This window comes from Triturus cristatus, chromosome 6, assembly GCF_964204655.1.
Source record: "Triturus cristatus chromosome 6, aTriCri1.1, whole genome shotgun sequence".
In the NCBI taxonomy this organism is placed as follows: domain Eukaryota; kingdom Metazoa; phylum Chordata; class Amphibia; order Caudata; family Salamandridae; genus Triturus; species Triturus cristatus.
Window position 1 is genome coordinate 1247137668 of NC_140589.1, and position 17126 is coordinate 1247154793.

Here is a 17126-nt window from a genome sequence, read left to right on the forward strand (position 1 = left end):
ATCCTTTAAAAAAGTTAAAAATATAAGAACAGAACATTTCGTTCGGAGGACAATAAAGTGCATGAAGGAAATCCTTTAAAGTGACAATGCTAAGGCGGATACAAATTACTTTTAGCCATCGATTGCGCAAATTACGTAACATAGGACAAATCAATAATACATGCATACAGTCCTGGGTGTTCAGTTTACATAAATTGCACAAAGCAGAAGTGCCATGCCATTTAGATAACAGTAGATTAAGTGGAATTAAATCATAGCGTAACAAAAACCAAAACCTACGTATCCCATGCGGTAGATTCCATAGGGCATAGGGTTGTGGCTGTTTCAACCTATAGGAGGAGATGAGAGGTTCCACATTCCTTTTATCACCAACTGATTTTTTATCGGAGAGGAAACAAAACTCCCACGAAGCCTCCTTGAGGACATGTTTTAACTGCGTGGAGGAGTAGGAGAATAGAACACTTTCATCAAGTTTCAGTATCTTTACAGCCCTTCTAAAGTTGCTTACGAGTTTAGAGAACTCTTTAAAATTGCCCAAAAGTTCATTTTTGAGGAGAACTCGCAGGGTGCCATCACCCGCTCTAGCCAAACTGGCCACCCATCTTATTAGGGCGCATAGACCCTGAACCCAGGAACTCCTGAGTCCAAAGTCAAGCCTACAGGCGGCTAGTGGGCAAGCATTGTTTAGAGTCGAGAGGGATCTTAAGAGTTTCCCCTCAATCTTATGGCAGAAGTCCCAGTTTTTCACCTCTATTAATTCAATACCATACAAGATAGTTGCGGGGATTTTTACTCTAAAAACTTCTAGAAGACTGGAAAAATGTCTTTTCCCCGTTGCCTGGTATAAGGACTTTAACCCATTGCCATGGGCAAGAGCTTTGCGGGAGCAGTGCTCTATATGGAGTTTCTCACTCATATTGGCCGAAAATATTTTTCCCAAAAAAGTATAGGAAGTTACGACCTCCAATCTATGCCCTCCAATAGCCCAACCGTAATTTGTCGAGCGGCACTTCTTCTTACCAGCTATACACATCACTTTACTTTTGGTAATATTAATCTTCATGTAATGCTCACCAGCGAAGGCCTGTAGAGCCTGTAGCCGATTTGCAAGACCAATTGGAGTCAAGTCAAGAATCAGAACATCATCGGCATACATCAGGCAGGATATTGGAGTCCCTCCTATCATCGGGGCAATCCCCTCACTGGCAGACACGGCAACAGGGAGGTCAGCCGTATATAAGGAGAACAAAAGGGGTGCCAATAAGCAGCCTTGTTTAAGGCCATTCCGAGATGGTATTTTGGCCGAAAGCCCCCTTTCGCCCCCCATTAAGACCCTGCACCAGGTCTCAGTGTGCAGAGCCCGCACCAGTTCCAACAGGGGGGTAGGGACACCAAGCGTCGCCAGTTTTCTCCACAGCGTTCCACGATCTACTTTATCGAACGCTGTGGAGAAATCAATGAAGGCGGCATATACCACTCCTCCTCTCACCTGGACATATTTATCTGTGATCACCTGAAGGGCGGACAGGTTATCTAGCGTACCATGCTCCCTTCGGAAACCAGTCTGTTCAAACGGCAAAATATTGCCGTCCTCGACCCAATCAGAAAGAGATCTAAGGAGACATTTCGCAAAGACCTTTCCGATGGAGTCGAGGAGTGCAATCAGGCGGTAATTACTAGGGCTATCCCTTATACCCTTTTTAAAGATAGGGACCAAAATACTTCCTCTCCAGGACGCAGGAACAAATTTGGAGAGATGGCACGCCTTAAACAAGGGGTACAAAATTTTGCTCCAACTTAAGGGATCTTGTTTGAGGACCGTCATAGGAAGCTCATCCGGTCCCATGGCCCCAGAGGGCCGCATATTTTTTATAGCCGTCTCGATTTCTTTCTCTGAGGGAAGGAAAACCAGGTCTTCAGAGGCAGCATATATGGAATTATCAATACCTGTAGTCCCGTTCCCTGCATAGAGCTCTCGGATATGAGAGGACCATACCTCTTCTGGTATAGGAATGGGGGTGGGGGTATGGCGCGTACCACATCCCTTCCCAATTATTGCCCAAAAGTCTTTAATATTACCATGTACAGCAGATTCCCTTAGTTTAATCCAAACTTCATCCTCCCTTTCCTTTTTAATTTTGCATACCCCACAGATTTGTTGAAACCGTTAATGATGCAAAATGTGAAAAGTAGCAGTGGCCGACTTTATGCATCACTTCTGCTTTTACGTTCATCTGTGCTATTTTACAGCTTGTAACTTGTCTTAAATGATCATAACGAAAGTGCACCACTGGCTAGGACCAGGAGCTGTGTAGTCCCAATACAGACTTTGGTGCTCCCCAATTGGACCCATCAATGATGCTCAGTGATCAAGTTAAATAATCAATATTGAGACATTCTTCAAGACTGAAAGACACCATTTATGATTTGTTTTATAAGTTGTATACAAGGGATTAACAAGCAAGGTACAAGAAAAATGTAATCAATAAGTTTAGCAGCAGAGTGTACAGTTCGTAAGTACCAAGAACCTATTGTAGTTTTGTATGAAATTCAGCATAGATTTGCCTTCTAAAGATGGGGAATCGGGTGTTTTGAGGTACAGAGAAATGCATGTCCTTTTATAGGACTTTAAACAAAGATGTTCGTACATTCTACACAAGTACATGGTTCTCAGGTATGCACCAATAAGGAATAAGAAAGAGGAAAATTTTACTACAGCATACAATATAACAATTCTCTTATAGTAATATTACATGGGTTTTAGGCGTTCTCAGTTTTATTCAAGCATGCTAGTTGAAACATTTTACATCAATAGCCTGGGACAGTTAGAGTGTCCTTGACTAAGCATGATTCTGGGAAAAGTCTCTGGGGACGTTATTTGTTGGTTAGAGTAAACTTGCACTTCTTTATTTAGGACAGGAAACTGTAATGCTAGTCATCATCACATGATATACTACGACAGTGATTCAAGATAGAGGACAGTGGGGCACATGCATCAACAATGCCATTTGCGATTCCTTATTAGCGAAAAATAAGGAATCGCTAATAACTTTCCTTAATTGCTACTAGCAAATTGCGAGTAGCAATTAAGGAATGCCATCCCAATCATTCCTATGGGCCTCCAGGCCCATAGGAATGAATTGGAGATTGCATGAGCAAATAGCGAGTATCAGTAGGTTCTCGCAAATTGCTCATGCAATTTCAAGGGTGCAAGGGTGTCAAAATGACACCCTCTTGCACCCCTGAAATTGATATGTGCACATATGTTGCACACACACATGCTCTAAGGGCATGTGTGTGCGCAACATGAAACTTTGAAAAATGCACAAAGGTGCATTTTTCAAACTTTTAGCAAATTACCATGCAGTTCATCTTCATGGTAATTTGCTCCCCCTATTAGCGAATTCGCTAATTTTTTAACTTTCATGCATTGCATTTAAGGAATCCCAAATTGAGATTCCTTAAATTAAGGAATCTCTATTTGGGATTCCTTAAATGCTATCGCTATTTAAGGAATCGCTATTTAAGGATTCCTTAAATAGCGATTTTTGCTTTTGGGTTGATGCATTGGGATTGGGTATTTTTAACTCAATACCGGAAGCTATTAGCGAATCGGTATTTTACCGACTGGATTTTGGCTTGATGCATGAGGCTGTATGTGTTTCCTAATCACGGCAAATGACCACCCCTCAGAGATCAGCTCACCACTGAGAGCTGTACTTCACAACCTCTTTTTTAGGAGAAACCAGAAAATGACCTGTTCAGATAAGCATTTGATATTCTATAAGCAGTACCACGATCAGTCACTGCAAGGGCTGGGCCTCAGAGGCTTGCTGTATCCAAAGGAATTCTATTTGCAAGACCCTTTTTTGCCTTAACTTGTGTATGTCAGGGGTGTTCAACACAGGTCTAGGTATCCCTGATCTTTGTTAGATTTTTAAGTTATCCACATCAGATAACTTTGCATACAATTGATCTAAATGCAAATACTTGACACACTCTGACCATTCTGAAATTCTGTCAAGGATCCAGACTCGGCTGTTCTAAGTGAGATAGCCCTAATATATGAAAATAAATCCTTATTTATTTATTCATTCAGAAGGGGCAATGGAGTGACACGGAAGAGCTATGCTGTACCTACAACAAAATAAACACAAATGTTGCAAATGCAGGAAATTGGTCTGAACCTGACACTCAAACTGTGGCACAAGCCTTGATTGAAATGAAGATTTTGCACAAGGGAACAAAGTTGAGAGGAATAGTTGGCTTAACTGGTGTAAACCAGATTTGTGCTATCACTGTTTCACATGGCTAGTGATAACTGGAATCTTCTCTTGTCCCGACAGAGGATTACGCCCACCTGTGCAACATTCCAGTTACGGGATCCAGGAGACCTTACGGACGGGATGCTCTGGTAGGCTTTGAAGACCATTATGAGCCTGAACAAGAGCCACACTTCATCCAGGACCGTAAGTACATTTTCCATGAGATAAAAGACTGAAACATCATCTGTGGCACAGCTCAATGCCCATGTCACATGTATTCTTGAACTATAGTTTTGGGAGAATCCTTGTAATGTTTCTGGCAAGTATTAGATGGTGCTAGGTGACTAACCCTTGGACAAGCGCTAAGAGACCGATGGAATTAGGTGCTATATAAGGATTACTAACATAACATAAAACAATGCACGGCATGCTACCTTTAACTCATAGTGGGCTGGCAATTAAGAGTTGGTAGAAGCATTGCCTGCTATCATTGCCTTGCTTTTGAATCTCAGCCTTTGAAAGCTATATCCATAGGGATCATGAAGCCAGAAACAGAACGTACTTCCTTTCAATGTGCCATCCCTAAACCCAATGGTCAGAAAATAGGAAGTTGAGGTTTGATAATGGGTCAACCTAGTGATGTAATTGGAAGTCAAAGTGTGCACAATGTTTCCTGTCTGCTACTGTTGGAATTTTGCTGAATCAATATAGATAAATTTACTGACTAACTTGTGTTTTTACATCAGTGTCAAACATTTCTGCAAATTGTTTCATATTTATTCAATTCCTTGTGCATAGTAAACAAAGCCGTCTTCTTGCACAGCTTATTAGCTTTAGCTCATCGATTTCAGTGCTACGAACATGGTCATCTACTAAGATCCAAATAGAAATTTCTTGTGAGTGTTCCCAAATATCATCGTAAAACCCTGGGTTCTCTATTGCTACTACTTCCAGGTGGAACTTGTTACCTTCCCATCTCTGTCAAAGTTAGATAGAACTTTAGGAAATTATTAAAAACCTGCCTGTTTCCATCTAGTCTTTAGCTAGCGCATGTGGCCTCCACACATTTGAAAGCACCCTATTTTGCATGTTGTGGAACCACTTTTTATCACTCTTACTACACATGTATTATTCTTAACAGTTTGCATATTTCCTTTTTACTTTTTTCAATGCCATTTTCTTTAACCAAAAGAGCGTGAGTAAGGAGGAAGTAAAGTTCAGAAAGGTTTTTCCTTTTCAGTTCATAGAAGTAGAGGGTATGTCCAGATGTCACAAAATTAAAAAAAGTGGCCTTAGCTTGCATTTCATATAATGCAGTTACAGTGTAGAAGGTTGTTTTGATTTAGACTGTCTATGATGAAGACGCTCACCAATTCACCTATTGAACGGCAAATAATCAGATCCTTTGTTCTATGAACACGTTGACAAAAGACTGACCCTGAATCATGGCCCTAGCTTCTTGTTTGTGGCTGGAAGTCATTACATTACTTTCAACAACAGAATGAAAGAATGAATACAACTACCTCCAAGAAGATGGCACAGATCCCAAAGCTATAGGTTCTTTGTGCTAGGTGCTAACAACGTGCACTCAGGGTGATATGTTTGTAGTTTGTGTAGCTGTAGATACACATGCTTTGCATAAACCTGCCATCTAGCGTTTTGAGTGGAGGTTTGTGACTTGCTTTTGTTTCAAGAACATTTTGGTCACAAGATGTAAGTGACCCCGCTCTTAGCCACAATGCACACTGTCCCCTTCAGATTGTTCCTAACTGCTATTGGGTTGGATGTTCCTTGCTAGCTCCACAACCAATGACGCTCTCTGATGGTACCTTCGGTGCTGGCATTGATGATTTAGTTCGAGCAGCAGAAGAAGACAATTTCTGATGGATACATCTGCCAGTGGATTCCTCACCTTGTGAATATCCCCTGCGCCAGCATTCCACAGAACTTTTTTCTCCAGCTCTCTACGCCGACGTGGACGTCAAAATGCTTCGGCTCTGCTCGTGACTCCGTATGACGTCACCGGAGCCATAAGAGAGCCACGTCGGCGTGATGACGTCAGTTCCCTTTTTTCCACGCCGTCGACGCGTAACGGTTTTCCAGCACTCTCCTGCTACTTTGTAGTCTTGTAGTGGGTTACTGTTTGTGAATTCACCATGTCTTCGACTAGGAAGTCAGGTTTCAAACCTTGTAGGGAATGTGGGGGCCACATGTCAATGACTGACCCCCATGAAGATTGTTTGTGGTGCCTTTCTTTTGACCACGACGTGGAGGACTGTTCCAGCTGCAGAAGAATGAACCCCAAGTCCTTGAAGGAGAGAGAGGCGAAGGCGAAGAAGGAAAAGAGGGGTAGGAAGAAGGAGAGATCGAGGCCGGAGTAGTCGACTTCACACTCTTCGAAGTCGAAGAAGCATCACAGGAAAAGAAAGCATAGCTCTCGGCGCCGGTCTTCGAAGAGTAAGACTTCGAGATCGCCGTCGCCTCGACGTCGAAGTAAGGATGTTGCATCTCCTTCTCCATCTCCTAGGAAGTCTCCAGAGAGGTCATCTTTGCCGAAGCGGACTCCGGCGCGGACCCCGGCGCAGTCTCCGGCGCAGTCACTGGCGCAGTCTCTGGCGCCAGTGACTGCGCCGGAGACTGCGCCGCAAAAAAAGACTGATCAAGCAGCAAAAAAGACCTATTCTTCAGGGAGCATGGCGCTTAAATCTAGGTGCAGTCTCTGGCGCCAGTGGAGTCTTCTGCTTCTGACGTCGAGCAGGAACAAGAGAAAGAGCTTTCTCCAGAGCCGGCTGATCCTGCGGCTCCTGTTGAGGACATTTCGGCTCCGGTTCCAGGTACTCCTCAGCCGGATTCAGGATCTATCCCTTATCCGCAGTTCCCGACTCTGGGTGCGGATTCGACACATTTTCCTAATGCGATGTATGGGATTTTTCAACGGGCTGCCTTCCCATCCGGTGCACCATCTGGTCCCGTGGGTCCTATGGCATACACCTTGGGAGTGCCGCAGCATTATGCTCAGGCTCCATTTATGCCCTTTTTTGCCGATGGCTCCTTCGTGGCAGTTTCCGGCACCGTCTGGTGATCCATCTCGGCTTCGTTTGGATCGGCATTCTTCGGAGCCCTCCTCAATGCCGTTGCCGACTCCCTCGGCTCCACGTCCAGCACCGCCGACTCCGGCGCCGCCGACTCCACGTTCGGTTCCACCGACTCCGCCTACGGCGCTGCCGACGCCGGTTCCTCGGATCCGTTCAAGGAGAGAGGCCCAGAGAGTCTTGGAAGAGGAGCGTTATAGGGAGGAAGTGGAAGAAGGTGAAGTGGATACATCTTCTGACGACTTTGAAGGCATTCAAGATGCTAGTGGTCTTGATACAACTCCGGAGTGGGAGCATTCTTCTACTAGGTCCTCGCCACCGCAAGAACTGGCTCCCTATCATTTAGTTATTAAGAAGGCCGCAGAGTTGCTGGACTTGCAGTTACCCTCTCCTGAATATAAGCCAAACCTTCTAACTGAAGTACTACATTCGCCAACCTCAACTGTTGAACCCTTGTTGCCTTTTAATGAGGCTATCTTGGAGCCAGTTATGGACGTCTGGCGTAAGCCACTCTCTTCGCCGGCAGTCTCCAGACAGGTGGCAAGGAGATATAGGGTGGCTCCTGGGGATCCAAGTTTTCTTTCTTCCCACCCTTCTCCAGAAAGCCTGGTGGTGCAAGCTTCATGTTCGAAGCATTCTTCAGGCGCCTTCCCTCAGACTCCTGCGGATAGGGAGTCTAAAAAGACTGATCAAGCAGCAAAAAAGACCTTTTCTTCAGGGAGCATGGCGCTTAAATCTACTAATGCCACCTGTTTACTAGGGCGCTACGTTCATGCTCTGATGGACTCTATGAAATCATTAGCCCCTAAGCTGCCAGAAGGAGATAAAGTTTCTTTTATGGAGGTGGTCACTGACACTCAGGCTGCTGCAAGGCAGGTAATTCAGTCGGGACTTGACACGGCTGATTCTGTGGCAAGGATAATGGGATCTTCGATAGCCACTAGGAGGCAAGCGTGGCTTCGTTCTTCTGGCTTCCCTACTGATGTTCAAGCCACTTTGGTAGATTTGCCTTTTGACGGAGAGAAACTTTTTGGCGAAAAGGCTGATTCCACCTTGCAAAGATTTAAAGAGAGCAGGGTAACGGCTAAATCTTTAGGATTACAGACTCCTGCTAAGGGATTTGGTCTTAGGAAATTCAGGGGCTTTGGGAGATCCTCATTTCAGTCCTTCCGGCAGCCTCAGCAGCAGCAGCAGAATCCCCTCTTTAGGTCGTATAGAGGAAGGCAAAGGGGACGGAGAGGTTCTTGCCGCAACCCATCTTCATCTTCTGCCTCCTCTGCTCCCAATGAAGCTTCAGGGAAGCAGCCCTAGATCCCCCATCCTAGATCATGTGAGACCTGTGGGGGGTCGGGTGTCCCACTTTCTACGAGGTTGGAAATCTGTTACAACCGACCTTTGGGTTTTAAACCTCGTGGAGACTGGGTACGTCCTTCCCTTTCGGGAGTTTCCTCCCCCTTACCCTCCTTGCCAGGGTTACTGCTCGGAAGACCATCTACTTCTTCAGCAGAAGGAGGTTCTAGCTTTGCTTCAAAAGGGTGCGATAGAGGTGGTTCCAGAGCATGAAAGGGGTCAGGAATGCTACTCCCGGTATTTCCTAATTCCCAAGAAGGACGGCAGATTGCGTCCGATCCTGGACCTCAGAGTCTTGAACTTTTACCTGAAACAGGAGAAATTCAAGATGCTGACCCTTGCGCAGGTTCTTCAAGCGTTGCAGCAAGGAGACTGGATGGTGTCGATCGACTTGCAGGACGCGTACTTCCATGTCCAAATCCTGAAGTCGCACAGGAAGTATCTCCGTTTTACAGTTGGGTCGCAACATTACCAGTTTGCGGTCCTCCCGTTTGGTCTTACTACCGCACCTCGAGTCTTCACGAAGGTGATGGCAGTGGTGGCTGCTCATCTCAGGAGGTCGGGGATTCCGGTTTTCCCCTACCTGGATGACTGGCTTCTGAAGGCAGAGTCCCCAGAGATGGTGCAACATCATCTGCAGGTAACATCTCAGCTGTTATTCGACTTGGGTTTTTCGATCAATGTGCCCAAATCTCACCTGGTGCCCTCTCAACGCAACCTGTTCATAGGGGCGGTACCGGACACTACTGTGTGTCAAGCATTTCCTCCTCCTCAAAGAATTCTCGACATTCAGGAGATGATCCCTTTATTCCTCAATGGAGCGGTTGTTCTAGTTCTGAAGGTCCTTAGTCTGTGAGTGAGCTTCAAGCTCTTAGTTCTAAACCCCCGTTTTTAACATTACATGCTGAAAGGATGGTACTCAGGACCAGGGCTGCTTTCCTGCCTAAAGTAGTTGCTCTGTTTCATTTGGGGCAGTTTATTACTCTCCCTGTTTTTTATCCACCTCCTCATCCCTCCAAAGAGGAGTAAAGGCTTCATCGTCTGGACCCAAAAAGAGCTGTGAGCTTTTACTTGGACAGAATGAAAGACTTTCGTTTGGATGATCAGCTTTTCGTGGGATATGTTGGACATTCTAAAGGAAAAGTTGTGCACAAGCGCACTCTATCAAGATGGATCTTCCTTGCCATCAAGATCTGCTATGCCCTGGCTGGTAAGGTTCCTCCTGAGGGTATTAGAGCTCATTCAACTAGAGCTAAGTCTTCCACCTCTGCTTTGGCCAGGGGTGTTCCTGTGGCAGACATTTATAAGGCCGCGACTTGGGCCTCCCTCCATACTTTCGCAAAGCATTATTGCTTGGACTCTGAGATGAGGAGGGAGGGCCACTTCGCGCGCTCTGTTTTGCAGGACTTTTTGGAATAGGAAGGTGGACACCCTCCTCCGGGAGTAGGACTGCTGTGGGATTCTATTCACAAGGTGAGGAATTCACTGGCAGATGTATCCATCAGAAGAACAAGTTACTTACCTTCGGTAACGCTTTTTCTGGTGGATACAGTATCTGCCTGTGGATTCCTCACTGGCCCACCCGCCTCCCCGTTGTCCACCTTTGTATACCCTAAAGGATGCCTTGCTTGACATGTTGTTTTTTCTGGTACACTTATAGGAAATGCTGTTGTTCCTTAGCTTTCCTTTTTGTATATGTACTATGTATCTTTGTTCGAATGTTGTATACTTTGAATCTGTTGTCGGTCCACCTGTTCGCCTCGGAGGCACGGAAAAAATGGGTGGGACTGACATCATCACGCCGACGTGACTCTCTTATGGCTCCGGTGACATCATACGGAGTCGCGAGCGGAGCCGAAGCATTATGACGTCCACGTCGGCGTAGAGAGCTGGGGGAAAAAGTTCAGTGGAATGCTGGCGCAGGGGATATTCACAAGGTGAGGAATCCACAGGCAGATACTGTATCCACCAGAAAAAGTGTTACCGAAGGTAAGTAACTTGTTCATCAGTGCAGTAACTGCAATTGGACTTGACAGTGGGCGTCCATGCAATTTTTCAAAGACCAGGCCATATCAAGAATGACTATTAAGAAGGGGCATTATGCAGAAAACACCTTTTCAGTTTTGCCCTGCAAGTAACTCCATATTACCATGTCTGATCAGCATCACATGTAACGGACCCCAAGTTTGAATAATTAGTGCCCCGGGGAGGTGGTGGTCTCCGGGGCAGTGTGGGGGAGCAGGAGCTCCCCCCACACATATTTTCTAATAATTTAAGCCCCAGGGTGGTGGCTGTCCCTGGGGCTGCGTGGGTGCCACCTGCCCCCGTGCATAATCAAATAAAGCCCCGGGGAGGTGGCGGTCCCTGGGGCTTTGGGGGGCCTGGGAGCCCCCCCACATCCAAATAAAGAAGCCCTGGGGAGGTGGCGTTCCCCAGCCCCCCGTGGGCCCCCGCTATTTAATTTTGAAATTGCCCCCGGGACCTGGCCCACCCGGGGGCTCATTACCGCGCTTCATTTTTGTTTTATTTTCACGGCAGGATTCACGCACCCAGCGCGAATTCTGCTGATTAAAAAAAATTAATGCTTTTTTGGCCCTGGGGGTCCCTGTGTTCAGGATGTTCCTACCCTGCCCCCTTTTCTTGTTTTTCAACCTTTTTTCCACTCTTATCTTGTGACTTGCGAGCGTTTGCAACTAGGAAGTGTTGGCCGCCATTTTGTGATTCAGTTGAAGCGAGTAAGGGGGAAAAAGGGCAAAAAATGTGGGAAAGAGGAGGGTAGGAGCACTTTAACCTCTGTGGGGTGTTTAGGGTGTGCTATAAAGGGGGTGCGAAGTGAACTACTCATACCTACCGGTCTGAAAGTGCTGGTTACGGAAATTAAGTGAGGTATTGCGTAGTCTGATGCTGCTAAGGTGAGCTGCTGTGGGAGTCGGGGATGAAAGCGTGAGCCTAAACTGTGTGTCTTATGGTGTGAAGTCATGGGCCCTGGCCGCTGCAGCACACCTGTGGAAGTAGTGTCAGCATGTGTTTATACCTACTAGGACGAACTACTGACTCCTACTGGTTTGAAAGTCGTGGGGTACGGAAAATATGTGAGGGATTTTCTAGAGTCTCATGGTGCTAAGCTGAGGTGCTGCCGGAGTCGGGGATGAAAGCGTGAGTCCAAACTGTGTGTCATGTGCTGTGAAGTCATGTGCTCTGGCCTCTGTGCCACATGTGTCAAGTAGTGTCAGCATGTAGTTATACCTACTCGGAGGAACTTTTGTTTTGAACATTGTAACTTGTGTATGGTGCTTAGGGGGTGTTATACAGGGAGCACGAAGGTAAATTTGCACGTATCAAATCAATAAGGTATCATGCTAAGACAATGACCACAGGGACACACTTGCTCAGATGCGGGTTTGGGGTGCGTTGGCGGTCCTGGAGTTGTTGCGATGAGTTTTGTGGCCCTCATGGGTATCCCTGCATCATGCTCAGTGATTCTATGGCACCTGTGGGTGTTCTGGTGTGGCTCTTGGCTGTGTTCCGTTTCATTGTGCAGGTAGTCGTCCTGCTTAACACCAGCAGAAAGCAGGTGTAAAATACCTGGTGCTAACGTCGCTTATCGCCGGTATTTGTTTCGCATTGCAGTTGGTGTGAAAGTTGTGATGTGATTTTTTTCGTGTGCAGAACAATATACGAACTGAGCAGTGTATCTCGTCAAGATCCAGCACTTGACGCACTATTCCCAATCAATATAAATACAATGAGAGTTCTTAATTGATTTTGTGTGTACACTGTAAGTGCAGCCACTACCTCAGTGCAATTCAATACAGGATTTTAGTATTTAGAATAAATCGCAAAGGTGCACCTCGTGTCATTTTGTACGGGGAAAGAAAGAAAGGGAGTGAGAAAGGGAGAAGGAAGAGAGAGAGTTAGAGAGATAGAAGGAAAAGAAGGAAGAGAGAGAGAGAGAGACAGAGAGAGAGAGACACACAGACACTGCTGCCTCTGCGCATCCATGAGCAAATAAATACCTGGTGCCACAGGAGTGTGCAGCAGTGGGCATTCCACGTGCCCGTCAAAACTCCGCGCATCCCAGATATGTCGCTGAGTCCTGAGTCATGAATGGCGGAGACAACATCAGCTTCTCCGCGGATGTCACAGATGTCGTTGAGTCCTGAGTCATGAATGGTGGAGATCACATCATATTCTCCACGTCCCAGCAGATCTCACACATGTCACTGAGTCCTGAGTCATCAATGGCGGAGACCACATCGGCTTCTACACGGCCTGGCAGATCTCACACATGTCGCTGAGTCATCGATGGCGGAGACCACATCAGCTTTTGGGGCCGCTAAGCCTGTGGAACTCAAGTGTGTGCACGTAGTGGTAGGCCCCTGATGGCCATATGAGGTTTGGGTGGTACTAACCCTGTGCATCTGAAGTCCGCACCAAGGGGGTGGTAGGCCCCTGATGGCTATACAGATCAGGGTGCGAATAACCTTCTGCGCAACTTTTCAAAGACTCTTTATGGTTGAGACACGTGGCGCGTCCGCCATCTAGTCAGCACCGGCAATAAAGGATGTGACGTTGTCGACCTATTATATTTGCATGGTCACATGGCAAGTGACGCATGTGACGAATGGGTGTGGTGTGTGCAAACCTGCCCTGAGGGAGTGGCCGTGAGATGTTGAGAACTAGACCACTGACCTGCACAAAAACAGCGAGTACGCCTGCGACAGGTAGCTATGTGGGGCCAACGTCGGAACGTAATCGCAGTGGCGTGGTGTGGCGTACAACAGAACAGGGCAGGGATAGCTACAATAACACGGACGGCTCGTAGTACTGTGTCTGTGAGTCTAGCGGACGGGCCGCAGCTGGCCCTCTGCGAGCCTGGGTGCGAACTGTTTATAACTCCCACTACATAAGCATTGAAAAACCATTTTGTGATTCAGTCTGTCAGCTGGCATTTGTCCGAGGCATTTGTGAAAACATATCGAAGTTCTTTCTGTGATAGATACCCCTTTGACGCTGCCTCTCCCCACATCAGCAGGTAACGCACCCTCTTCCCACATTACCATCATACCACAACAACCTTCTTGGGCCTGGAAGTGTCCCTGTGCGGTTGGACAAAGAAGAATCTTAGTCATGTATAGATTTACATATAAAAAAATTATTTAAAGAAAAGAACAACAAATAAGACTGAAGGAAGTCTGGTGCTGTGGTCGCTGCCACTAAGTTGGGGTCACTGCCATTCAGGACTCAGGACACAGTTACACATGTGGGATCGGCTTGTGTTAAAGAGGGTTAGTGGGACTACGTGTTGCCGGCCTTGCATATCGAAATGTTCGGCACTGATCGAAGGGAGTGTGGTGCTGTGGTCGGTACCACGGACTTGGGGTCACTGCCATTCAGGACTCAGGACACAGTTACACATGTGGGATCTGCTTGTGTTAAAGAGGGTTAGTGGCACCAGAAGTATTGAGACTGTATGAGCCTGTGATGATGCTTGGTGTGGACGGGCCGCACTGGGAGCAATGTGTCTTGGCTACTGGACTGCGTCATGTGGAATCAGGACTCTATCTGAATTGTGAGGCATGCTGACCGTAGTGTGGGCCTGAGGTAGCGGTGAGCAAGGGCTCACAGCCACATGCATACGTTGGTGGCCCCACTGGCCTGCCTAGTGCAGGTTCAGTGGCACCACGTGTCGCTGGCCTTCCATATGCAAATACCCTTCACTAATCGAAGGGAGTGTGGTGCTGTGGTCGCTGTTACGAAGTTTGGGTCACTGACGTTCAGGTCTCAGGACACAGTTACACATGTGGGATCGGTTTGTGTTGAACAGGGTTAGTGGCACCACGTGCTGTTGTCCTTGCATATGGAAGTATGCTCCACTGATGAGAGGGAGTCTGGTGCTGTGGTCACTGCCACAGACTTGGGGTGACTGCCATTCAGGACTCAGGACACAGTTACACATGTGGGATCGGCTTGTGTTAAAGAGGGTTAGTGGAACTACGTGTCACTGGTCTTGCATATGGAAATATGCCTCACTGATCAGAGGGAGTCTGGTGCTGTGGTCGCTGCCACAGACTTGGGGTGACTGCTATTCAGGACTCAGGACACAGTTACACATGTGGGATCAGCTTGTGTTAAAGAGGGTTAGTGGGACTACGTGTCGCTGGCCTTGCATATGGAAATATGTCTAACTGATCAAAGAGTATGCTGCTGTGTTAGGTGCCACGGACTTGAGGTCACTGCCATTCAGGACTCAGGACACAGTTACACATGTGGGATCGGCTTGTGTTAAACAGGGTTAGTGGGACTACATGTCGCCGGCCTTACATATCGAAATATGCCTCACTGATCGAAGGGAGTCTGGTGCTGTGGTCGCTGCCATGTACTTGGGGTCACTGCCATTCAGGACTCAGGATACAGTTACACATGTGGGATCGGCTTGTGTTGGACAGTGTTAGTTGGCACCACGTGTCCAAATTTCAAATTGTGAGGTCTGCTGCCCGCAGTGTAGACTGCTGAGTGTTCATTTGTACTTGAAAATTAATTTGGTCATTGTTCTAAAGCTATAACTGATATAAAAAATGTTCAAGAGGAAAGGATACTAAAAAGGATATTATGTAGATTTGAGGCCTGTAATAGTTACTTGCCTAGTGGACTCTGTAGTTAATGAATGAAGAAATAATTTTCATTGTGAGCCCTACTGAGTGCAGTGTAGGCGTATGATGAAAAGATAAAATAAGTATAGAATACATTGACGAAGTGTTGTATTTTCTGAGTACAATCTTGTTAGAAATTAGCATTTAAAATTGGAATTGCGAGCTGTACTGCCTGTAGTGTAGACTGCTATTCCATGTTAGTTTGCATTTGAAGATTAATTTGGTCATTGTAGTAAAGCTATAACTGATATAAAAAAAAAATCTTGCAGCGAGGATACTAAAAGGATAATATGTAGGGTGTAGGACTGTGATAGTTATTTGCCTACTGTAGTCTGTAGTTGCATATGGAAATACTCCTCACTGATCAAAGGGAGTGTGGTGCTGTGGTTGCTGCCACAGACTTGGGGTGACTGCCATTCAGGACTCAGGACACAGTTACACATGTGGGATCGGCTTGTGTTAAAGAGGGTTAGTGGAACTACGTGTCACTGGTCTTGCATATGGAAATATGCCTCACTGATCAGAGGGAGTCTGGTGCTGTGGTCGCTGCCACAGACTTGGGGTGACTGCTATTCAGGACTCAGGACACAGTTACACATGTGGGATCAGCTTGTGTTAAAGAGGGTTAGTGGGACTACGTGTCGCTGGCCTTGCATATGGAAATATGTCTAACTGATCAAAGAGTATGCTGCTGTGTTAGGTGCCACGGACTTGAGGTCACTGCCATTCAGGACTCAGGACACAGTTACACATGTGGGGATCGGCTTGTGTTGAACAGAGTTATTAGCACCACGTGTAACCGGCGTTGCATATGGAAATATGCCTATCTAATTAGAGGGAGTATGCTGCTGTGGTCGCTGCCATGGACTTGGGGTTACTGCCATTCAGGACTCAGGACACAGTTCCACATGTGGGATTGTTCGGCTTGTGTTGAACAGAGTTATTGGCACCACGTGTCGCCGCCGTTGCATATGGAAATATGCCTAACTAATCAGAGGGAGTATGCTGCTGTGGTCGCTGCCATGGACTTGGGGTCACTGCCATTCAGGACACAGTTCCACATGTGGGATTGTTCGGCTTGTGTGGAACAGAGTTATTGGCACCACGTGTCGCCACCGTTGCATATGGAAATATGCCTCACTGACCGAAGGGAGTCTGGTGCTGTGGTTTTCTCACGGAGTTAGGGTCACTACCATTCAGGACTTAGGACACAGTTCCACATGTGGGATCGGCTTGTGTTGAAGACGGTTAGTGGCACCATTTGTCGCCGGTCTTCCACAGTGTAGGCCAGAGGTAGCGGTGAGCAAGGCCCCACAGCCACGTGCATACGTTGGTGGCCCCACCGGCCTGCGTAATGCAGGTTCAGTGACACCATGTGTCGCCGTCCTTCCATATGGATATACCATTCACTGATCGAAGGGAGTCTGGTGCTGTGGTCGCTGCAATTCAGGAGTCAGGACACAGTTACACATGTGGGATCGGCTTGTGTTGGACAGTGTTAATTGGCACCACGTGTCCAAAATTCAAATTGTGAGGTCTGCTGCCCGCAGTGTAGACTGCTGAGTGTTCATTTGTACTTGAAAATGAATTTGGTCATTGTTCTAAAGCTATAACTGATATAAAAAATGTTCAAGAGGAAAGGATACTAAAAGGATATTATGTAGATTTGAGGCCTGTAATAGTCACTTGCCTAGTAGACTCTGTAGTCAATGAATGAAGAAATAATTTTCATTGTGAGCCCTACTGAGTGCAGTGTAGGCGTATGA

The 17126-nt window shown here is 46.7% G+C and overlaps 1 protein-coding gene across 1 annotated transcript in view; it reads left to right on the forward strand.

Moving 5' to 3' along the window:
* LTBP1 (latent transforming growth factor beta binding protein 1) overlaps positions 1-17126 on the forward strand; it is a 1238788-nt gene that overhangs the window by 1206963 nt on the left and 14699 nt on the right. Inside the window, exon 34 of the mRNA XM_085612185.1 lies at positions 4347-4469. Coding sequence (XP_085468311.1) covers positions 4347-4469 — 123 coding nt within the window. The remainder of the gene's footprint in view (positions 1-4346; positions 4470-17126) is intronic.